Here is a 25,419-nt window from a genome sequence, read left to right on the forward strand (position 1 = left end):
CCAAGACTGTTACTCCAGAGAGCCAGATAATGTTCTGGGGATCTGAGTTCAAATCTCGCTATGGTAAATGGTGGAAGGTTTTATTGAATACAAATATGTGGAATTAAGAGTCTGACCATGAATCCATTGTCCATTATCAGAAAAACCCATCTGGCTCACTAATGTCCTTTACAGAAGGAAATTGCCATTCATATCTGGTCTGTCGGAATTGTCACTCCAGACCTACAGCAAAGTGTTTGACTCAACTGCCCCTGGGCACTTCAGGATGGGCCGTAAATTCTGGCCTAGCCAGTGACACTCATCCCATGGATGATTTTCTTTTAAACATTTGGGCATAATTTGAAAAGCAAAAGTCCCAATACTAATTCTTTGCAAATATAACTGAAACACTTAATAACTATTCTATGTTTTTGCCTTTTAACCAACCCATACTAACAAACTTTGTTTAATATTAGGTTTGTTTCATCAGGAAATTTTCTTCGCAACATTCTATCAAATAGCTTTCAGAAGTCCATATTTTCAGCATTCACACCATTTCCTACCTCAAGGCACACATTAAACTTGTGCAATGTATCTTGACTTCTGCATTACTTACAAAACAATCTAAATATTTTCTGGACTCCAGAACATTCTAATAACGCACAAGTGCTTCAGTTACCTAATTTTAATGGCAGCTTTCCAACAGGTAGTTTTAAACTTTGTCTGAAATTCTGTTCATTGCAAGCAGTGTTCCAACTGTAGATTCTACAGATAGAGCAAGGAAAATTAGAAGCTGGACACTAATATGAGCACATGGATTTTCACTTGAAACTGCAGCGTTTTAGAACAAAGAGCTCTGATTTGGCTATCAGTGACTTTTGCAACAATAATCCACTTGAAATTTTGTGCAGCTTTTGTCAAAGTGGCTACAGCTGTACTTTAGATTAGAACCATTAACTCAAACTCTAAGCCTTGATCATTTTGAATATTTCAATCACGAAGAGCAACACATGAATCCTGTAAGCTCGCAGACAAATGGGGTCATCCTATTGCTGGTAGGTGGTTGTTTTCAGGAGAATTCTGGTAATTTTCATGGATATAAAACTAACTGGCTTCACAGGGAGGATTGAGTATTTCATTTCCTGGAATGTCTTAAAAGTTGATCATTAATTAAAAAGGCAATCCTTTAATAAAACTGAAAATGCAGTGCAGAATGTGTTTCTGGACTCCATGCCATACAGATGTGATCATTACATATTATGTTTACGTTATCTTTCACTGTGGTAATGGCATGGATATCAACATGAAACTGAAAACTAAAGGCAAACAGTTAATTAATCAGGCTGATTGGGTGTTTTCAAAGCCCTTTAGTTTCACATTTAATTTTAATGTAAAAGCTATCACAGCCATACTGTTTAGTTGATGAGCTCTGTTGTGGCTGCAGATTACCCAAAGCAGTGGAGGTCTGTACCATGCCAATATGCCAGAGAAAAGGTTTTTTGATTGATTGAGAAAAACCTTCATTAAGGAAATTAAGTTACATTAATTTATTATTTACTTAGTACTCTGTTTTAAACAGTCAAGGCCATTGTTAATATTAATGAAATATTTCTTCGATTTGAAGATATTGTATAAACATTAATGCTGAAAAGTCAAATTCAACTGCTAAGGAACTTATCTCGACCATTTAACTGTTAGAATTAAATTGATTAAACAAAACATTGTAATTAAGTAAATAATATTAAAAAATTATTTGATAAGTGAATCAAATTGTTTTAAGCTGTAGCTGTGTATGTTTGTTGCCTTTGGAATATTGCTGCAGTTGAATTGATTAAGCAGTTTGGTGCTGTTTTTTCACACTGATCTAGTAGCACAGCCAAAATATCTAGCATTACAAATAATTATCATAATCATTTTCTCTTAGTAATAAAAGCCTCTGTGATTTTTCATAAAGTAATCACAAACAGTAGCACTTAATAAATAATTCTTAACGGATGCGTTGCACAACACACTCAAACAATATTGCTGTGAATGAGACATGTTGCCAAATCTGCTTGCCTTGCACTGATCAGAATGAATACAGGATGCAGATTTCAAACAATGACATCAGTTTATAACATGAGAGGGCTGGTGATCAGTTGGTGACTTACTTTTAATTGAATGAATCATTGCTGTGATACAATGTTTCGGAAATGTTAGGCTTCCCATGTTGAACTGCTCAAAATGGTACAAGGCTTGGATATATGCAGGCACCAAAACAGAAGTTGCTGGAAAAGCTCAGCAGGTCTGTCAGCATCTGTGAAGAAAAAAATCAATTAGTGTTTTGGGTCTGGTGACCCTTCCTCAGAACTGATATTTTTGGATATATGCAGGGCCCATTCTTTGCAAAATAAAGGCACATGAATGTATGTTGTTTTACTCAAGTATAAATGAGCAATGTGACTACCTTTACTAGTAAACTTAAATTTATTGTCAAAGTAGCTGTTAGACCTCTCAGGTGTGTTCAGCAAGTGATAGCAAATCACACATTATTTGTTTTGGGTTTTGCAATTGCAGGCAGATTGAATATGGTCAACATTCTGTGATATGGACAACCAGAGAAGCATGTTTTCGTTGATCAGCCAGTTGCTGGGGCTTGTATCTTTGTATCTGGCATCATACTGACTCTGAAGTTGCAAGGTGTCAAGGCTGAACCAAGCGTTTAATATTTGTACTTGGCAAAGGCGCTAGAGGAATTTTGCTAGGCTAATGCAATTATGTTGACAAAATTCACTGTTCTTTTGAGAAATCCCAAATTCACATCAGATAGTAGGAACTGCCGATGCTGGAGAATCTGATATAACAAGGTGTAGAGCTGGATGAGCACAGCAGGTCAAACAGCACCAGAGGAGTAGGAAGGCTGACGTTTTGGGTCTAGACCCTTCTTCAGAAATGGGAGAGGGGAAGGGGGTTCTGAAATAAATAGGGAGAGAGGGGGAGACAGATAGTAGATAGATAGAGGAGAAGATAGGTGGAGAGGAGACAGGTCAAAGAGGTGGGGCTGGAAAGGTGATGTGGCTATATTACCTTGTTTGCTTCAGGATGTGGTTGAATTCAAAAGTGTATAAGACACTGATTCGAACGTATAAGATCTGAGGCATCTTTACATGGGATGGATGTGCCCACTTCTGGGAGCATCTAGGATTAGGTGTCATTGTTTCTAAATAATGTGTCACCCGTTTAAGACAGAGATAAGAAGTGCTCTGATGATCAAGAATCTTTGGAACTCTACTTCCATCTTTTGAGGAAGAATGTCCTTGAATAATATTAAGGCAAGTAAATAGATTCTTGAAAAATGAGAGTGAAAGGTTCTCAGTGATAGTTGATACCTCCTTGGAAGATGAAAAGGTTATAAGGGTTGAATGGCTTCCTCCTCCTCATTGGTACATTCACGTTTCATGCAAAACTGAAAGCTTTGACATCATGGATAATGGGAACTGCAGATGCTAGAGAATCCAAGATAACAAAGTGTGAAGCTGGATGAACACAGCAGGCCAAGCAGCATCTCAGGAGCACAAAAGCTGACGTTTCGGGCCTAGACCCTTTTTCAGAGAGGGGGATGGGGAGAGGGTTCTGGAATAAATAGGGAGAGAGGGGGAGACGGACCGAAGATGGAGAGAAAAGAAGATAGGTGGAGAAGAGAGTATAGGTGGGGAGGTAGGGAGGGGATAGGTCAGTCCAGGGAAGACTGACAGATCAAGGAGGTGGGATGAAGTAGTAGGTAGGAAATGGAGGTGCGGCTTGAGGTGGGAGGAAGGGATGGGTGAGAGGGAGAACAGGTTAGGGAAGCAGAGACAGGCCTGGCTGGTTTTGGGATGCAGCGGGGGGAGGGGAAGAACTGGGCTGGTTTTGGGATGCAGTCGGGGAAGGGGAGATTTTGAAGCTTGTGAAGTCCACATTGATACCATTGGGCTGCAGGGTTCCCAAGGGGAATATGAGTTGCTGTTCCTGCAACCTTCGGGTGGCATCATTGTGGCACTGCAGGGGGCCCATGATGGACATGTCGTCTCAGGAATGGGAGGGGGAGTTAAAATGGTTCGCGACTGGGAGGTGCAGTTGTTTTTTGCGAACCGAGTGGAGGTGTTCTGCAAAACGGTCCCCAAGCCTCCGCTTGTTTTACCCAATGTAGAGGAAGCCACACTGGGTACGACGGATACAGTATACCACGTTGGCAGATGTGCAGGTGAACATCTGCTTGATATGGAAAGTCATCTTGGGGCCTGGGATGGGGGTGAGGGAGTTGGTGTGGGGGCAAGTGTAGCACTTCCTGCGGTTGCAGGGGATGGTGCCGGGTGTGGTGGGGTTTGTTGTGGGGGCAAGTGTAGCACTTCCAAACCCACCACACCCGGCACCTTCCCCTGCAACCGCAGGAAGTGCTACATTTGCCCCCACGCCAACTCCCTCACCCCCATCCCAAGCCCCAAGATGACTTTCCATATTAAGCAGATGTTCACCTGCACATCTGCCAACATGGTATACTGTATCCGTTGTACCCAGTGTGGCTACCTCTACATTGGGGAAACCAAGCGGAGGCTTGGGGACCGTTTTTCAGAACACCTCCGCTCGATTCACAATAAACAACTGCACCTTCCAGTCGCGAACCATTTTAACTCCCCCTCCCATTCCTCAGACGATATGTCCATCATGGGCCTCCTGCAGTGCCACAATGATGCTACCCGTAGGTTGCAGGAACGGCAACTCATATTCCGCTTGGGAACCCTGCAGCCCAATGGTATCAATGTGGATTTCACAAGCTTCAAAATCTCCCCTTCCCCCACTGCATCACAAAACCAGCCCAGTTCTTCCCCTCCCCCCACTGCAATGCAAAACTAGCCCAGCTCGTCCCCTCCCCCCACTGCATCCCAAAACCAGCCCAGCCTGTCTCCGCTTCCCTAACCTGTTCTTCCCCTCACCCATCCCTTCCTGCCACCTCAAGCCGCACCTCCATTTCCTACCTACCACCTCATCCCGCCTCCTTGATCCGTCTGTTTTCCCTGGACTGACCTATCCCCTCCCTATCTCCCCACCTATACTCTCCCCTCCACCTATCTTGTTTTCTCTCCATCTTCGGTCCGCCTCCCCCTCTCTCCCTATTTATTCCAGTTCTTTCTCCCCATCCCCCTCTCTGATGAAAGGTCTAGGCCCGAAACGTCAGCTTTTGTGCTCCTGAGATGCTGCTTGGCCTGCTGTGTTCATCCAGCTTCACACTTTGTTAGCTTTGACATCATGTTGCTGTTTTCAGCCACACTGAAGTTTTGTTCTGCCAAACTACTATTTTTTCAAAAAAGGTTAATTGTGTCATAAATGAACTGAAGCATATGCATATGTATTAGAAATTTTTGGTAAAAATTAATCCAAAACATTTAAAGATGAGCTTTCAGGCAAGCAGATTTGTAATTATTTGAAATTCAAAATACTGTGCCAATTAAACAAAGTTTGCTGTTCAAAGTTTTGGCAACGATCTTAGCTTGGGTTGTAGGTGAGGTTGTCAACTTGCTCAGTGAGCTGGCTTGTTCTCATTCAGACATTTCATCACCGTGCTAGGTGACATCATTAGTGGAGCCTTCTACCAAGAACAGGAGGACACAGTGCGCCTTAACACACTGCCATACATCAAGAACATATCAGAGCTGATAACAAGACTCCTAAGGTAACCAGGAATCATGGTGGCCCACAAGCCCGTAGCCGTTCTACAACAAACATTCACAAGGATTAAAGACCCCATTCCCACAACAGTTAAGAACCAACATGGTTTACCAAAGACCATGCAACGCCTGCCACAAGCATTACATTGGACAGACAGGAAGGAAAATAGCCATCAGAATACACAAACTTCAGCTAGCAGCTAAACGGCATGATAAACTCTCCCTAATATATGTACACAGACAATGAAAGCCATCAGTTTAACTGGGACAAGGTAACCATAGTAGCCCAAGCCAAACATAGACATGTACAGGAATTCCTAGAGGCATGGTTCTCCACCCACAATGCAATCAACAAACATATCGAATTGGACTCCATTTACAAATCTGTCCAAGTCAAAACCAGGAATGACACTACTCACTACAACGGACCGGACAGTATAATTTCCAAGGGGAGTAGAATAACATCGCTTCATCAGACTCCACTGATGATGTCACCTAACACGGAGATGAAACGTCTGAACAAGAACAGGCCACCTCAGTAAGCAACAACCAATATTTGCAATAATATCAATATTATGCTCTTTATTCCAGATTTCAAATGCCAGCTGAAGTTATGACCAGTTACATCAAATTCTTCACTTTAAACGTCTATCGAAATTTTATGCCTGGCATTTTTCCGTTTTTTAAGTCTCTCTGTGGTTACCAGTCCTAGATTATGAATTAGTTATTGCTTTCTACTGAATAATCCTTTTACTTGCCCAGGACTGAGAACTGCTTCTTCATGGCTGCATGCTCAATTGCAAGTGGGGCAGGAAAAGAGCAGCAGGAGGCCGTATTTTATCTCTCATCAGACCCTCACGTTAAATGATAAATGGCAACACTGATGTACAGAAATATTCTACCTAAAAAGGCCTACCTCTCATTGCTGCAATGAAAAAACAGTAATTATAAGAATGTGAAAGGAAAGAAAAGCATAGCTATAACTAAATTTTTTTTTAAATTTAAGCTGCTTGCGTGGCATTACAGAAAGGAAATGGCCAAATTAAACCAATGTGAAGTAGTACTACGAATTTCAGCCAGTAAAACAGCCAACAAAATTAAATTTTCAGATTACTATTATCCTAGTACACGTATAATGCTTTTACAGAAGAGGTTCTAATGTGTTGAGAAATTTGCTTTTAACTTAATAATTACAAGTGGAAAGTTCACTTTTCAGTTTTTAATTCAACATTTTGATTTGTGTTGCGATGTCTGTTCCTGTGACTTGTTTAAGCGTTTGATGAAACAGCTTTTCACTCAGAATAAACTATCCATTATTATAAGGAAAAGCAAGTAAAAGAAGGTGCCCTCTGTCCCATGCAATTGTTAGAAAAACCTTAAACTTAAATTCTTATTTTCCAATATAGTAGCCGGTATTTTAATTAGATTTCGGGATTTTCTTTTAAGTTGAAACATTTTGGTTTTGATTCATACATCCAACTGATAATGATTGAATTAAAAACCTGACCATTATTAAACTACTCTCTCTTGTAGTATTTTGAACACCTGGATTACGTCTTAATTGGTTAATTAAATTGGCTTTTGAAGCCTTCTAGTAGTTAGTCTCTTTTGTGTTGTAAGTTCCTGTGCTGAATTGTTAATATAAAAATAGATATATGACCTACATTCACTGTGAATACTAACATCGTAAGTTGAGAATATTTTACTCATCTTTAACCTGTCTGTGTGGGTTTCAGGTAGTTCTGGCCAGCCAGCATCCATGGCCATTGCTGGCACCAACCAACTTGCCATTACCAAGACAACATCCGTTCTGCAAGATGGAGTTATAGTTACAACAGCAGCTGGAAATGCATTACATAGTCAGATTCCCGTGGGGAGCACTCTTCCCTTCATTGGCCAGGACCAAGCTTTTCAATTTGGACAGACTGTCCCTACAAGTAGCAATCTAACCCACCCTTTGAACCCAAATCTCCTTGGATCTCTGTCCATCCCCTTAGCAATGAGCCAACAACAGCTCCTGAACCAAAATATGCTGAACATGTTACCTACATCTGGAGATGGCAAAGGAGAAGTCTCTGTTAACCCTTTGGGAATTCTGAACCCAACTTTAAATTCAGCTTTGACTTTGCTCCCTGGTGATATGGCTGGACAGACTCTGCAACCTGTTCAACTTTTAGCCACCTTGTTTCAAAACCAGGCACAAGCTACAATGCTCCCACTGACATCTTTTAATTTAACTCTCCCAGATTTATTACAGCAGCAAAACCACCCTTCACCTTCAGTGACACAGATCCAGCCACTGCCAGATCATTTGCATAGCAATCAATTAGTTAGTAACAGAACAGAAACCCTTTTGACAAACCCTCTAACAAGCCCCACAAACAATGACACTACTTCAAATCCTCTCCTCCTTCCAGCTGTCACAGCAGCTCCAGGACTGATGGCCCTGAATCCCCATCTGTTGAGAAGTGTTTTGCACTCTCCTTCAGACCATGCTGCTAACCACTCTGAGGTTTCTATAGCAACCTCATCCCAGGCAACTACCACAACCACCACATCATCATCAGTTGCAGCACTTGCCATCTCAACTCTTGGTGGGACAGCAGTTATGTCAATGGCAGAATCGCTGCTGCCCATCTCAGCTGCTGGGCATTCAACAGGACCTACAAAACTGAACAACTCTTTGCTACCACACCTCCCTTTGCTGGGAGCCAGCCTTCTTGGTAAGTTTTGAATTTTGCAAATGATTGGTGCTTGAAATGGTATTTTATTTTTCTTCTTTTAAAAAAAGCGATCAATATTTGTGCACTGTAAATTTTACCCAATTCAGAAGTTGTTTAATTTTAGACATGTATCAATGTGCAGGTATATGGGAAGAAATGTTAAGTGACTCCATTTATGAAGGTTTGGACTATTTCCACAAACATCTCTAAATTTATATTCAGATATCTGACTAATTCTATTTGAAGGAAGATAACTCAGAACTGTGTAAATATCACGTTTTTTTTCACCCCAAGAAAAGCATGTCTGCATTTTACAGACTGCCTTTGCTGACATTAGGTTTTGTGCAGCATAATTGATGGCATGTATGCTGTTTTGTCTTTGTTTTGAATCTTAGAAAAAATTCAAATTGGAAAAGTACAAATGTCTTTAGTGTTCAGTAGGAATCAGTCCAATGGTAACTGTCATAATAATACATTGACTCGCCTATATAATGTCAAGGTACTTTGTGCTGTAAATTGCTGAAATTGTGAGCTAAAATATTTCTGCAGGGGAAACAGGGTATCTCGGACCTAAATGAACAGGATGAATAACTGTATACCACGTTAACCATTCAGATTGAAGGATTATGAAATAAGTCGAAGAATGTTTGGCAAAGGAGGAGCAAGGTAGAATAGTTGAAATTGATGTCAAATAGAGCACAGAAGGAGAAAAGGGGGCTTTTGTTAAAGATTATATTAAACATGTCCAGTACCATTAATGCTTGAAATATATCGATGTAGTACAGTTGGATATTCATTTGCTGTCTAACTTGCATTATGGATGTTAATTTTGTTTGTTATTTAGAAGTACTTCCTTTTTCCCTTGTGTATCCCTGCAACATTTGGAATTAGGGGGCAGCACGGTGGATCAGTGGTTAGAACTGCAGCCTCACAGCGCCAGGGACCCGGGTTTCATTCCAGCCTCGGGCGACTGTCTGTGTGGAGTTTGCACATTCTCCCCGTGTCCGCATAGGTTTCCTCTGGGTGCTCCGGTTTCCTTCCACAGTCCAAAGATGTGCAGGCTAGGGCCCTTAGTGTTCGGGGGTGTGTGGCTTATAGGGGGATGGGTCTGGGTGGGATGCTCCAAGGGGCGGTGTGAACTTGTTGGGCCGAAGGGCCTGTTCCCACACTGTAGGGAATCTAATCTAATCTAGGCTCAGGAAATTGTTTGTAATGTTTCACCCAAGATAAGATGCCTCAGTTTGTGAACCTGGTGAAAGCCCAGTCCCTTTGCCTGTGAGAGAGCAATGTTTGAAGTCTGCATAAAATTGTGTTGACTACAGCCAAACTAATCAGTTTTAAATCTACCAAATAAGATTTCTTCTGTCATAAATATGCCTTGCAGGAGCCTGCAACTGCAGGTAGGGTATCCTTTAATCATATGCCTGTAAACCAAAAAGACCTAATAACTGAAGGTCTTTTCAAAAGTAGCCTCAAACAGACTGATAAACAGATAATGACTATGGACCCTTAACGAAAAGAAACTTCACCTGGCCCAAACAGTCCAAAAAGTGTACAGGTCAAACAATTTCTCTCCCCAACACCCCTCCCCATGATCTTAAAAGAGTAAGTGTGTCTGAAAACACAAAACGTGATTTATCTGACAGATGGTTGGTCTCAAGATTTTCAGTTGAACGATTCCTGACCTGTGTAAAATATTCTGTATCACACCAAATGATTTGTATCTAATTTAAGCAACAAAGCTTCCACACCAAGCTTCTCCTAACTTTGATCCATTGAGATCATATCATGGACCAGGGCAAATACCCTCAAAATATTTTAGGGCAGCCTAGACATAAACATTTTCTTATTTTAAAGGTCGATGTAAAGTGGGTGTTCCAGACATGATGCAACTGATCAAACCACTTGGCTTTTAAGCAAAGCACAACTTATTTAAACACTACAGCTAAAACACGAGCAGAAGAAAGTAGAATTTAGAATAACTTAACTATTGGAAAACTTAACTGAATGCTTGATAGTGTAACCAAGTTAATTAACTGTAGCATTGTAGTAACATCCCATAAACACACCCTTGGGCAAAAAGGTAAATTTAAGCACACATCATTACAGGTAGGCGGGAACGACATCCAGAGATTTCAGAGAAAGTCAGTTAGGAATCATTTACTGAAGCTTGCAACCCTCTGGTACCCAAAACATCTTGCGACTGCTACAGCTTAAAAAAAAACTAGAAAAATCCTGAACCTGGGAGAACTGGTCACTCCCCTTCCATTATTAAATTGTTACTCCCGCGACTTTGTCACCTTTGTCTTTACAACCTCTCTTTGAAAAAAACGAGGGCAAAATAACCTTTTGTGATAGCGGGTCATGTGAAGAGCTAATGACCACTTCTGGACTGGAATTGTCACAGTTTGAATTAAGTATGGAAAATCATGCCTGCCTTATTTGTATCCAGTATTATTTTATCCCATTGTTACCATTCCATCATAGGGTCTATTTTCGTGTTGTATGACTGTTTGGTCCAACCAGTCCATTCGACCATAATCCCAAACTAAACAAGTCCCACCTGCCTATACTTGGCCCACATCCCTCCACACGTTTTTTTATTCATTTACTTATCCGATTTGTCTTTTAAACCTTGTAACTGTACCCACATCCTCCACTTCCCCTAGAAGTTTAGTCCACGTATGAACCACACTGTGTAAACAAAAAAAAAGTTGCCCCTGCGTGCCTTTCTAAAATCTTTCTCCTTTCACCTTAAAAATATGTCCCCTTGTCTTTAAATCCTCCATCCTGAGAAAAAGACACCTGCCATTCACCTTATCTGTGTCCCTCATGATTTGGGATTTTATAAACCTCTTTAAGGTCGCCTTTCAACCTCCTACACTCCAACATCCAAAGTCTCTGTCTTTCTGGCCTCTCCTTAGAATTAAAACTCCTCATTGCCAGCAATATGTGTGGCTAAACCTTACACATTGTTTTGAACCCGAACACTTCAGTCTTTTCAAGTCTCTCAGCACTTTTCTTCTGAATTTCCAGGAGAGTAATGCGCATGTCCCTGAGCTGTCACCCCATTTTGATTTGGTGATATCTGTGCTACAACTTGAGGTAAACCATCATGAAAGCAGTAAACAAGTACTTGCTAACTCTTATCTACACTACAAGATTGATTCTTAATGTCCTTGCCCCCTGAGAGCACTAACAGTTGTTATATGAACCTGGGTTCATATCAACGTTTATGTTTTGGGCCCATGACCCTTCCTCAGAACTGATGGCATGTGGGAAAATGTCGGTTCGTATGCAGAAAATGGGGAGGGAGATGGGCTAAGGAGTAAGCAACAGGACAAAGGGTAGAGCCCAAAGAGAGAGAAGAGCAGTTGGGTAGAAAAAGTTTATAACAATCTGATTGGGAGAGTGAATAGCTGTTAATGGGGATTGTTAGTGACTAACAATACGTAGTGTGTAATGACAGGTTATGCAAAAACAAAGCCTGGTGTATGGGGTAGTGGTCTAGGACACAATGTGATCTCCTCTACATTGGGGAAAGGAAGCACAGACTGTGTGACCACTTCGCAGAACATCTATGTTCTGCTCACAAAAGAGGACCCTGAGCTTCTCGTTGCCTGCCACTTAAGTGCACCATCCTGTTCCCTGGCCTATATCTTTGTCACTGGCTTGCTGCAGTGTTCTAACAAAGCTCAATACAAGTTGGAAGAACAGCACCTAATTTTATGCTTAGGGAACCGGCAGCCTTCCAGGCTCAATATCGAGTTCAATAACTTTAGGGCCTAAACTCTAACGCCCTAGCCCCCTACCCCACACACCAGGCCTTGCTATCACATAGCTTGCAATTACACACTACCTACTGTTTGTCTCAAACAGTCCCCATTGACAGCTACTCACCTTTCTAGCCAGAACATTATCAACTCCTTTGTCTACCCAACTGCTCTTCTCTCTCTTTGGGCTCTATCCTTTATCCTGTCACTTACTCCCTACCCCATCCCCCTCCCTAATTTCTGCATATAAACAGACGTTTTGCCAGTTACTGTCAGTTCTGAGGAAGTGTCACTGCACCTAAACCGTTAGTTCTGATTATTTTCTTTACAGATGCTGCCAGACCTGTTGAGCTTTTTCAGCAACTTCCGTTTTTGTTCCTGATTTACAGCATCCACAGTTCTTCCGGTTTTCAAGCCAGATGAACCCCCTTAACCCTACGAGTGGGCATGTGCAATATGTGCATATCTAATATCTATATTTTAATAATGAATAGATTGAAAAATGTCATGTCAACTCATTTCCCCATTCTTAACTTGGGGAAAAGTAGACAGTTACTTCAATTTTTTTCCGAATAATATATGCTCTTTCAATTTGGAAGAGAAATACACATGTAATTATGGTTCAAGCATGAGAATAAAATCAAAAATAATGAAGGGCAACTGAATGCAAAACACAAAATGCTGAAAATGGACTCCTCTGTTTCACAGTAAATAGTTGAAGTATAGTTATCTGTGGACTGTTAAAAACATGCATTTTCATCAATTTTCTGTTTACATTGTTTTTCTTGGTATTCTGGCTGACTTGGCTCGTCACGATAGGATTAAGGTAAATGTGGTAAATTCTGTAACAATGCAACACTGTGGCTCAGGGGTTAACACTGCTGCCTCACAAGCACCAGGGACCCGATGACCCTTGGGCAACCGTCTGTCTAGAGTTTGCACATTTTCTCCATGTCTGCAAGGGTTTTCTCCAGGTGCTCCAGTTTCCTTCCACAATCCAAAGATGTGCAGGCTAAGTGGATTGGCCATGCTAAATTGCCCATAGTTTTCAGGGATGTCTGGGTGGGATGCTGTGAGGGTCAGTATGGACTTATTGGGCCGAAGGACCTGATTCCACAATGTAGAGATTCTGTGATCTATGAAATGTAATTTTTTTGAACTCTTGCTGTTGATTAAATTTGAGATAGAACATAGAACATTACAGCACAGTACAGGCCCTTCGGCCCTCGATGTTGTGCCGACCTGTCATACCGATCTCAAGCCCATCTAACCTACACTATTCCATGTACGTCCATATGCTTGTCCAATGACGACTTAAATGTACCTAAAGTTGAGATGATCCTTTAGAACTGAGATGAGGGATTTCTTCAACCAGAGGGTGGTGAATCTGTTGATCTCATTACCACAGAGCATGGAGGCCATGTCATTCAGTGAATTGAAGACCAGTAAATAAGTTCTTAATTACTAAGGTGATCAAAGGTTAGGCAGGAGAATGGAGTTGAGAAGCATCGGCCATGATTGAATGGTGGAATAGATTTGATGAGCCAAATGGCCTAATCCTGCTCCGAGAACTTATGGCCTTAATGATGTGGAGATTCTGTTGTTGGACTGGGGTGGACAAAGTTAGAAATCAAATTAACTTGATTTCGAATAAATCTGGTGGACTATAACATGGTGTCATGTGACACAGAACATAGAACACTACAGCGCAGTACACGCCCTTCGGCCTCTATGTTGCACTGACCTGTGGAACCAATCTGAAGCCCATCTAACCTACACTATTCCATTATCATCCATATGTTTATCCAATGACCATTTCAATGCCCTTAAACTTGGCAAGTCTACTAGTGTTGCGGGTACTTACTACTCTCTGAGTAAAGAACCTACCTCTGACATCTGTCCTATATCTATCACCCCTCAATTTAAAGCTATCTCCCCTCGTGCTAGCCAACTCCACCTGAGGAAAAAGGCTCCCACTGTCCACCCTATCTAATCCTCTGATCATCTTGTTTGTTCCTATTAGGTCACCTCTTAACCACCTTCTCTCTAACGAAAACAGCCTTAAGTCCCTCAGCTTTTCCTCGTAAGACCTTCCCTCCATACCAGGCAACATCCTGGTAAATCTCCTCTGCACCCTTCCACATCCTTCCTATAATGCAGCGACCAGAACTGTATGCGATTCTTCAAGTGCAGCCGCACCAGAGTTTTGTATAGCTGCACCATGACCTCAAGGCTCCGAAACTCAATCCCTCTACCAATAAAACCTAACATACCGCACGCTTTCTTAACAACCCTATCAATCTGGGTGGCAACTTTCAGGGATCTATGTACATGGACACTGAGATCTCTCTGCTCATCCACACTACCAAGAATCTTACCATTAGCCCAGTACTCTGTATTCCTGTTATTCCTTCCAAAGTGAATCACCTCTCCTTTATCTGCATTAAACTCCATTTGCCACCTCTCAGCTCAGCCCAGCTCTGCAGCTTAATAATGTCCCTCTGTAACCTGCAACATTCTTCTGCACTATCCACAACTCCACCGACCTTTGTGTTGTCTGCAAATTTACTAAGCCATCCTTCTACGCCCTCATCCAGGTCATTTATAAAAATGACAAACAGCAGTGGACCCAAAACAGATCCTTGCAGTACACCACTAGTAACTGAACTCCAGGATGAACATTTCCCATCAACCACCGCCCACTGTCGTCATCCAACTAGCCAATTTTTGACCCTAACCGCCAATTCCCCCTCAATCCCATGACTCTGTTTTATATCATAGCCTATCGTGGGGAACCTTATCAAATGCTTTACTGAAATAAAAGAAATATTTCTGACTTATGGTCTTAATTTTTTTTACAAAATGCTAAAAATTTAAGTGACAAAGCATTTAGATATTTTTCATCTCCCACACACTATCTTCAGATCTTTAATTAACTAACACAAAACTTTGTAACTTGGTTGTGGATCAAAGTAACTGCAACTTAATGCATTATAATTTTCACAAACTAGCTCAGTACTTTCATTTTTGCTAGTCATATTAGAGACAATAATGTTTTTCTTGTTCTGTAATTCTGTAAGCATATGGATACAGAAGCCCCCACATTTTCTTTTAAGCATGTGAACGGATTGAAGAAGATGCAGAAGACATTTATGAAAAATGGTTCTAGGGATGAGAGACTTCAATTATGAATGTAGATTGAAATTGTTCTCCCTGGGAGGAAAGCAAAGGGGAGATCTGACGGAAGTTTACCAAATCACGAGTGTTTTGAGAAAGGGTCATTTGACCTGAAAAGTAAACACAGATTTCTCTCCACAGGTACTGCCTGACCTGCTGAGCTTTTCCAACAATTTCTGTTTTTGTTTCCAGTGGAATTTTTGCTTGTCATTTATTACATCTTGTAAAACACCATGGGGCATTGATTCAATGTTAAAGGCAAAATATAAATGCAAGTTATTGTTGCACTGTTTTTCTGCTGATGTTCTACAAATTTTCCACAGAATTCTTTGCAAAGCTTGTGTAGTTCACCACAGATTTACAGTTCAACATTATTGAATCCGTTTTGCCGCAAGTGTAAACTGCTTCAGCCACCCCTGTTACTTTCAAGTCAGACCATTGTGTATAACTGATCAAACTAATGTTTTGCCTTTCTGCTTTGGTCTACTTAATTCTCACATTTAAAGACCTGTTCTCATGTGTGAGCAGCCTGGGGTGAAAGGTGGATTGCAAGGAGAAATAAGCAAAGGACATAGGAATAAGAGTAGCGCATTTAATCTGGAATCTGTTCACATCATTCAGCACTATGGTTGATCAAACTGCTTTTGCTCCATATTCCTCAACTGCCTTGGCTTGTATAAATGTATCAATCACAAAGTTACATCACCTGCCATTTGCAGAGGAGTTGGAAACTTCTACCACGTTTTGCATGTAGAAACATTTCCCAACTTAACTTCCGAAAAGCATAGCCCTAAATGTTAGCAATGTTTGGCAAAATGCACATAGAATGGGAAATTTTGACATTAGGAAGAATAAAGTAGAAAAATATATGGGGTGGCAATGGTCAAAAAAGAAAAGGTAAGACTTTCAATGGTGACTTCATGACAGGAGCCAAGTAAGTAAGATTTCCATGTTTGCAGCCTGCTGTTGAAAACTGGGTCAAATATGTTGAAAGAATACGATATTTTTTCCAGGCAAATGATGTTGGGGCAGATGAAAAGCAATGATTAGTCCTTTTGACTGCATGTGAACTGCCACGTTTTTGGTTGTAAGGGGGCTAACTTTTCCAGAGGACCAGACACTGAAACCTTCCAAGAGTTGATGGAATTTAAGAAATTGATGACCCCAAATCTTCTCAAATCCTGAGACATTGTTCGAGAACTGGGAGAATCTGTTTCAGGATTTTTGATGGGTTACAAGGACTGGCGGAGTCATGTGATCTTGGGTTGACCCTGAATGAGATGTTGAGAAAACATTTGGTATGTGAATTTAATGGTGTAACCAAGCAGAAGCGCCTACTAGCTGAAGCCCGACTGGCTTCAGTGAGACACTGCAGCTAGCCTTGTCATCAGGAAATGGGGCAAGTGGAGGATGAGAACTTCAGGGAATCACAACAGAATTGGACATTGAGGTTGGGGGCGCACCACATGAGTATAGGCAATCGCAGACCCTCACACAGGGAATGTCCTGAGCAGAGGGACCCAGGGCTAACCCACAGCAAAACCACGCTTCGGCCAAGTGGTGAAAAGCTTCATCAGGGTGTGGGCCAGCAAGCCATTGTAATTACTGCCAGTGTGCTGACTTGAGTCAGCAAAGAAGTCCAACAAGGCCTGACAAGTAGGAAAACTCGAAGCCAGTACCCAGGAGAGTGCACACCCTGGAAAGTTTGCCTGCATGTCGGTTAGAACAATTAAATTGCTTATTGACACCCAAATTGGAGCTAATTAAAATTAATGTTTGTTTGATTGGTCCTGTGGAGGTTGAACAGGTGCAGCTGTATCCGTGGTTTCAAAGTCTGTCTTTAGCAAGATTCACTCAGAACTCCAACCTGTAAGTTTATGCAAGACCTCAATCAGACTGAGAACGTACACTGGGGCATCATTGCAAATTAAGGGTACGACTTTGGTTCTGGTCTGCTGTAAAAAGCAGTTGCAGCAATTACCACTGATGCTTCAAAATGCTTGGTCCCAAACTTATTGGGGCAGAATTAGTTGAGAAATTCACCTTAATTGGCTCAACATTTTTCAATTGGAAAATGCCTGTCTCATTGAAGTCCTGGTGAAATACTCAAAAGACTTTCCAGAAGGACGTGGGACTATCAAAGGGGTCACAGCCACTTTATACATTGACCAGGACACAATTCCAAGATTTTGCAAGGCATGGCCTGCTATTTGCCTTGCAGGCAAAAGTAGAGACGGATATCAGGAGGCTGGAGGGCGAAGGAGTCATCAAATGAGCTCAGTTTGTTGAATGGACAGCACTGGTGGGAGCGATTGTGAAGCTTGATGGCTTGGTTTTCCTTTGTGGGGATTTCAAGCAAATAATAAGCCACTTTTTGCAGCTGGTTGAATGCAGGATCCCATGCGTAGATAACTCCTACACAAAGTTGACTGGGGGGGCTGTCCTTTACAAAGCTGGACATTAGCTGCAACTACCTGCAATTGCAAATGAATGAGGAGTCCCAGAAGTATGCTACAATTAATATCCATAAGGGTATAATCCATTTCCGTATACAAGACTGACAGTTGGGGTGTCATCAGCCGGCGCGCTCTTCCAGCAGACTATGGAGAACATTTTACAATGGCTATCCCAAGTTACCATTTATCTGGATGATGTACAAAGAGCAAGGAAACTAATTAAGAGTACTTTGAGAACTTGAACATAGTCTTAACCATTTCTGCCAGCCGGGTATACGCGTTAGACAGGGAAAATGTGTGTTCTAGGCATCCCAAGTGACCTACTTGGGCTACAGAGTCTATAATACCACGTTACACTCTTTGGATGAGGAAGTGAGGGCAATTAAATCTGTACCGAAGCTCGGATCCTTTCTTGAGTAGTGAATTATTACAGAAAATTCATATGTAACCTGGCCTCCTCCATGTTACTCTTACATTTGCTATTTTAAAAAAAAATGTGGAAATGGTCATGAAGCCAAGAAGCAGCCTTCCGTAAGGTGAAAAAGCAGCTATCACCATCTAATGTTTTGGCCCACCACGATCCAAAATGAGAAGTAGTGCTGACATGTGATGCCGCACCATAGGGTATTGGGGAAGTGTTGGCTTACTGGATGGCTCAACATAGAAAAATGCCCAATAGCATATGCTTCCTGGACTTAGACTGATGCCAAACGTAAGTATGCCCAGGTAGAGGAGGAACGTTTAGCAGTCATCTTTGGTGTGAGGATGTTTGACTAGTACCTTTATCGATGGAGCATTGGGACCTTATTCTCGTGCATACAAGTACCTGTTAGAACACCGTCCTGGAATCCAAGTGGCTAATGTGGATGCTTGACCGTCTCCCACTGGCAGGTACTCCATCGGTGATACCTCCCCTGGAAGAGTCTGTTTTGAACTTTCTGGCCACTCTTACAGCTACCAGGATCAATTTTGGACTGCAGATGCAAAAAGATCCTATGCTAGTGAAACTGAAACCACTGGTGGTGATGGGGTAAACAGAAGGCCATCGCGACCAGGACTGAAACATTTTTAAATCTGGTAAGACCAGATTGTCTTAGAGGATGGCATATTACAGTGGGGAGCAAGGGTGATTGTCCCAAGTAAAGATTCCGGCAGCAATTTGCCAAATTCCACCAGGGTCACACAGGGGTTTCCAAGATGAAGATGCTAGCAAGAAGCTATGCCTAGTGGCCAGGTCTGAATGCTGACGTAGCTGCTTTGGTGAGGCAGTGCTTCAAGTGCCAGTAAGGACAAACGTTACCACCAGAAGCATCCCCACATTTGTGTAAAGCCTGAAATTGGTTGCATGTCAACTGTGCTGGTCCTTTCATGGCCTCAATGTTCCTGGACATTGAAACAAAGTAGTTGAACGTGTGTAACGTTTGTTCAGCAAACTCAGGAATGATGATTGAGAAGCCACGAGCATTGCTCGTGATGCACTGATTCCCAGAAGCATTGCGCACAGACAGTGCAATGTCATTTACCAACAAGGGATTCAAATATTTCCTAAAGTTCAGTAGTACTTGGCACATAAAGACAGCTCCATACTATCCGTCATTCAAAGGTCTAGTGGAAAGACAAGTCTAAACGTGGAAGATAGGCTTAAGAAACAGCCTACAGCATCAATTGAGACCAAACTGCCCCAGGTCCTGTTTGTTTATAGGGCTACCCCACATGCTACAACAGGAATATCTCCAGCAGAGTCGCTGATGGGCAGAAGACTCCGCACTAGGTTAAACTTGGTATTTTGAGACCTAGGAGTGGGGGTGGGGCTGGGGTTGGTGCAGGGGGTGGGGATGGGGAGAGACCGAGAGAGTGCAATGGCAGCAGGAATGCCAATGCTGGCCAAATGCTGCCACAGAGCATGTGAAACAATTAAATCCAGGAGACAAAGTTGGGTGCCAAAGCCAAAGAAAGGTCTTGTACGGGTATGCAACAAGGTTGATACGAGGTCACGTCCTGTTACTTAGGGTAGATTATACAGTCCAGAACAAACACTGGGATCACCTGAAAGCCGTGACCTTTCAAACAGGACAGGAGCAAATTCTACCTGGCCCCTCAGAACAGCCCAAAGCACTGGCAGAAACCGTAGATGCTCCCCCCTTGGTAGAATGTTGAGGAAACCTCAACCTGAAATGGATGCAGTCTAGATACCGTTGCCTCTGGAATAGTAGAAGGAGCCTCATCCAAGACATTGTGAATGCAAGAGATGGGGCACAATCCAGTAAATGGCACCTGCCTCTGAGTCAATGTCGGAGGAACCGGTCGTGGGACAATAGCGTCGCAAGAAAAGTTACAAGTGAAGACTAAGCCTACATCCCTAGAATTAGTGGGAGGAGTGTAGTGTTTGGAACCTGTTTGACCTCATTAATTACGAGGCTCTTAATTGTTAACCTGGGTCAATCTCGATCAGGAAAGCCTTGGCTGAACAATATAACAAGAAATTACAATCTCCTCAGTTGAGGACTGACTCTGAGCCAGCTGTGCACAGGTAAATAAAGGGTGGCTTAGTGATGGGACCCATTGTCTGTGCAGTTATTTTAGAGGGGAAAGACATAAAAGGGACCGATGGGACAACTTTTTTTCTCACACAGGGTGGTGTGTGTATGGAATAAACTGCCAGAGGAAGTGGTGACGGCTGACACAATTACAACATTTAAAAGGTATCTAGATTCCTATATGAATAGGAAAGGTTTGGAGAGCTATGGACCAAATGCTGGTAAATGGGACTAGATTAATTAATGATATCTGGCAAGTGTGGACGTGTTTAATCAAAGAGTCTGTTTCCGTGATAATAAAGTGTGAAGCTGGATGAACACAGCAGGCCAAGCAGCATTTCAGGAGCACAAAAGCTGATGTTTCGGGCCTAGATCCTTCATCAGAGAGGGGGATGGGGTGAGGGTTCTGGAATAAATAAGGAGAGAGGGGGAGGCGGACCGAAGATGGAGAGAGAGATTCCCTGAGGCTGGTCCGGAGGGTAACTTCTTCAGGTTAGGCATCCCTGGAAGAGGCTTCGTAGTGAGGTTAAAATTGTATCAGAGATAATGGGAACTGCAGATGCTGGAGAATCCTCCTCCCTCCGGACCAACCTCAGGGAATCTCTCTCTCTCCATCTTCGGTCCGCCTCCCCCTCTCTCCCTATTTATTCCAGAACCCTCACCCCATCCCCGTCTCTGAAGGGTCTCGGCCCAAAACGTCAGCTCTTGTGCTCCTGAGATGCTGCTTGGCCTGCTGTGTTCATCCAGCTTCACACTGTGTTATCTTGGATTCTCCAGCATCTGCAGTTCCCATTATCTCTGATACAGTCTGTTTCCATGCTGTTTGTATAATTCTGAGTTCCATATTCATTTAGTTAAACAGATGAAACAATAATACTTTATATAGCAGTTGTAGTTTCATTGGAAGCATTAGCATATATACCTTTTACCAATGAATCCTTATTTCAGGCATTGGTGTCTCTCTGAACGTAGTGGCCTACCTAAACTGAGTTTTGGCTGTGTCAATCTCATGTATCCAGAGCGTAAAATTGCAAGATTTGCAGTTTATGTTTGAGCAACAAGCGCGACTGGCGTAGGTTTTTATTTTAAATGTCACATATTCAAAGTTCTGTGATTAAGTCTAAGGACAAAAGGCAAAGGAAGTGTGAATTGTAGAAGAAGAAATTTATAGACACATTGTTGATGTTCGGTGTTCACAGCAAAAAGTAGATAAGCTCTGCTGAGAGCAAGCACATGCAAACAAAACGCAATGAGAATGGAAGCAGAGTTCATGATCTTGCTGGAAATTGCTGAGTCCTGAAGGCTGTGACAAATGTGCCTAAGTAGAAAATCACATGCTGTCCCTTCATCTTGTGTTGAGCTTCACTGAAACACTGCAACAAACCTACGGTAGAAATATGAGTATAAAGTGAGCTGCCAGACCTGCTGAGTTTCTGCAGAGATAGTAGGAACTGCCAGCGCTGGAGAATCTGAGATAACAAGGTGTAGAACTGGACAAAGACAGCAGGCCAAGCAGCATCAGAGGAGCAGGAAAGCTGACGTTTCGGGTCTAGACCCTTCTTCACAAATGGGGGAGGGGTAGGGGATTCTGAAATAAATAGGGAGAGAGGGGGAGGCAGACAGAAGATGGATAAAAGGAGAAGATTGGTGGAGAGAAGACAGCCAGGTCAAGAAGGCAGGGTTGGAGCCAGTAAAGGTGAGTGTAGGTGGGGAGTTAGGGAGGGGATAGGTTGGTCCAACGAGGCCGGACAGGTCAAGGAGGCAATATGAGGTGAATTGGTAGGAGATGGGTGTAGGGCTTGAGGCCAGAGGCATGGATAGGTGGGAGGACAGGTTAGGGAGGCAGGTGCAAGTTGGGCTGATTTTAGGATGTGAGGGATGAGTTGCGGGAAATGCAAGAGACATGGTCAAGGGTGTTTTCGACCACTGTGGAGGGGAAGTTGAGGCCCTTTAAAAATGAGGACATCTGGGATTGGAATGTCTCATCTTGGGAGCAGATGTGGCAGGGGTTGAGGAATTGGGAATAGTGGATGGCCTTTTTGCAGGAAGGTGGGTGAAAGGAGGTGTATTCTAGGTAGCTGTGGGAGTCGCTCGGCTTGAAATGGATATTGGTTTCCAGGTGGTTGCCAGAGATGGAAATACAGAAGTCCAGGAAGGAGAGAGAGGTTTCAGAGAGGCATTCCACTCCCTGACATCCCAGATGTCCTCATTTTTCAAGGACCACACTTCCTCTCCACAGTTGTCAAAAACACCCTCGATCGCCTCTCGCATTTCTTGCAACTCGTCCCTCTCACCCCCTCCCCGGAATAACAACCAAAACAGAATCCCCTTCGTCCTCACGTACCACCCCGCCAACCTTCAAATCCAACGCATCATTCTCCAACACTTCTACCATCTGCAATCCGGGCCCACCACCAAAGATATTTTTCCCTCCCCACCCTTATCGCTTTTTGGAGTGACCACTGTCTCCATGTCCCCCTTGTCCAGTCCACATTCCCCACCAGCCCCACCACCCCTGGCACTTTTCCTTCAACCGCAGGAAGTGCTACACTTGCCCCTACACCTCCCTACTCACTTCCATCCCAGGCCCTAAGAAGACCTTCCACATCAAACAGATGTTCCCCTGCACATCTGCTAATGTGGTATACTGTTTCCGCTGTTCCTGTTATGGCCTCCTTTACATCATGGAAACCAAGCGGAGGCTTGGGGACCGCTTTGGGGAACACCTATGCTCAGTTTGCAACAGACAACTGCACCTCCTAGTCGTGAACTATTTCAATTCCCCCTCCCACTCCTTGGACGACATGTCCATCCTGGGCCTCCTGCAGTGCCACAATGATGCCACCCGAAGGTTGCAGGAACAGCATCTCATATATTTTGCTTAGGAACCCTGTAGCCCAATGCTATCAATGTGGGCTTCACAAGCTTCAAAATCTCCACTCCCTTGACCACATCCCAAAACCAGCCCAGCTCGTACCTGTGTCCCTAACCTGTCCTCCCACTTGTCCCCCTCCTCCCATCTCAAGCCCCACCCCCATCACCTACCTACTTCACCTCATGCTGCCTCCCTGACCTCACCATCCTCCCTGGACTGACCTATCTCCTCCCTACCTCCCCACCTACACTCACCTTTACTGGCTCCAACACTGCCTCCTTGACCTGGCTGTCTTCTCTCCACGAATCTTCTCCTTTTATCCATCTTCTATCTGCCTTCCCCTTTCTCCCTATTTATTTCAGAATCCCCTTCCCCTCCCCCATTTCTGAAGACCCGAAACATCAGCTTTCCTGCTCCTCTGATGCAGCTTGTCGTGCTGTGTTCATCCAGCTCTACACGTTGTTGTCTGAGTTACTGCAGAATTTTGTTTTTTTTTCAGTTCTCCAGCATGCTTAGTATTTTGCCTTCATTTGTGGCTTTAAAAGTTTGGATTATTTTCTTGAGCAACTAGCATAGCTATAAAATTAAACAGCGAAAATAGTCTAAAGTAATGTCAAGATTTGAATTTGTCAAACATTTTGTACTTTGTTTCATAATGCTACAGTAGCAGCTGCTGTATTTGCCTTTTTTAAATGTTGACTTCAAGACAGCCTTATTTTAATACTGAGCTTTTAAGATGGCTGTCTTCTGTTACCATTTTTGGACAGATTTGCAAGTTAATATAGCTCTTCAAAAGTTTCATAATTTGGCAATTGAAAGTTGAAATTTTGCCACCTTAATTTCTTGCTGGTTTCATAGATTATGACACTCCAAATTTATTCCTGTCACATTTAGTGTATTCACAGGGAGCAAGATCAGCTTCAGTTTATCCGAGAATGCATAATCAAATGGGGAGGAGTAAATCATCTCTGATTTTCAAAAACACTGTGATTTATGATGTTTCTTTAGAGTCGGACACACTGGGTAATTTTAAAAAGTGGAGAAATCTGACCTTCAAAGTTGCACACTAATGCATTTAATTTTAATTGCTGAGAGAATATTGCATAACTTATGTAGATAGCTAACTGATTGCGTAATCAACTGATCAGATCTGGTCTTTGTGTCACATCCAATCAGCTGTGGTGGTGGACATTTAAATGTGGAATGGACAATAAAGGCTCACTGAAAAATTAATTGAATAATTCAAGCTAAGCCTGTTATGCAACAAACGAAGCTGAAGAGTTTACAGCCATCTTCAACCAGAAGTGCCAAGTGGATAATCTAACTTGGCTTTCTTCTGAGGTCACCATTGTCACAAATGCCAATGTTCAATCATTCTGTTCACCCATACTGTCATGAAGATAGCGTGTGCTGGACACAACAAAGCAAAGAGAATTAACAACATCCCAACTGTTATGCTGAAGGGCGTCATGGTGGCTTAGTAGTTAGCCCTCCTGTGCCTCAGTGGTAGGCTAGGAGGTGGGTCTGGGTGGGATGCTTGTCAGAGTTGGTGTGGATTTGTTGGGCCAAAAACACTGAAGAAGCTCTACAGCTTCCAAAATAAAACAATTCTCACGCTGCATCCACCATCTTAAAACGGTTTCCCACAACTACATGCAGTTAGTGGCTATGGTGTGTATGGTAAGCAAGATGCACTCCAGTAACTATCAAAGGATAGTTTAAAAGATAGTGCCTTCTGAACCTGTGATCTTTACTGCCCAGTAGAACAAGGTCATTAGGTACATTGGGATACTTACTGCCTGCACGTTTTGCTCCATGTAACACACCATCCTACCTTGGAAATATGTCACTGCTGTTTGGTTTGTCATCCCGAAAAACTGTGATTGTACATCATGTGGACTGCAATACTACAAGTAGATAGTCCACTACCACCATCCTAACTCTAATGAGGGATGAGGAGAGCAAGGAATGCTCTCCTTGGAGGTAAAACCGATGTCCCTTTAACAAATCCAAAAAAGTCTATAAATTGACACTAGCAATGGTTCATAAGATATCGGGGCAGCACTAGGTCATTCTGCCTGTCGAAGTCTGCTCTGCCATTCAATCATGGCTGATCTGCGCTTCGCCCCCATTTTCCTGCCTTCTAGCTTTGACCCATCACCAATTAAAAATGTGTCTAACTCCTCTACAAATTTACTCACTGTCCCAGCATCCA

General features: G+C 42.7%; 1 protein-coding gene across 4 annotated transcripts in view; it reads left to right on the plus strand.

Annotated features, from left to right (window-relative positions):
• Window positions 1-25,419, plus strand: part of mbd6 (methyl-CpG binding domain protein 6) — a 241,174-nt gene that overhangs the window by 161,739 nt on the left and 54,016 nt on the right. For all 4 annotated transcript variants that reach the window (XR_007247962.2, XM_059647456.1, XM_048534947.2 and 1 more), the window contains one exon: window positions 7,400-8,386. Coding sequence is in view for 3 of the 4 variants with exons in the window: in XM_059647456.1 (XP_059503439.1) it covers window positions 7,400-8,386 (987 nt within the window). In the remaining variant the exon portion in view is untranslated. The remainder of the gene's footprint in view (window positions 1-7,399; window positions 8,387-25,419) is intronic.

Source organism: Stegostoma tigrinum, chromosome 7 (assembly GCF_030684315.1).
Source record: "Stegostoma tigrinum isolate sSteTig4 chromosome 7, sSteTig4.hap1, whole genome shotgun sequence".
Lineage (NCBI taxonomy): Eukaryota > Metazoa > Chordata > Chondrichthyes > Orectolobiformes > Stegostomatidae > Stegostoma > Stegostoma tigrinum.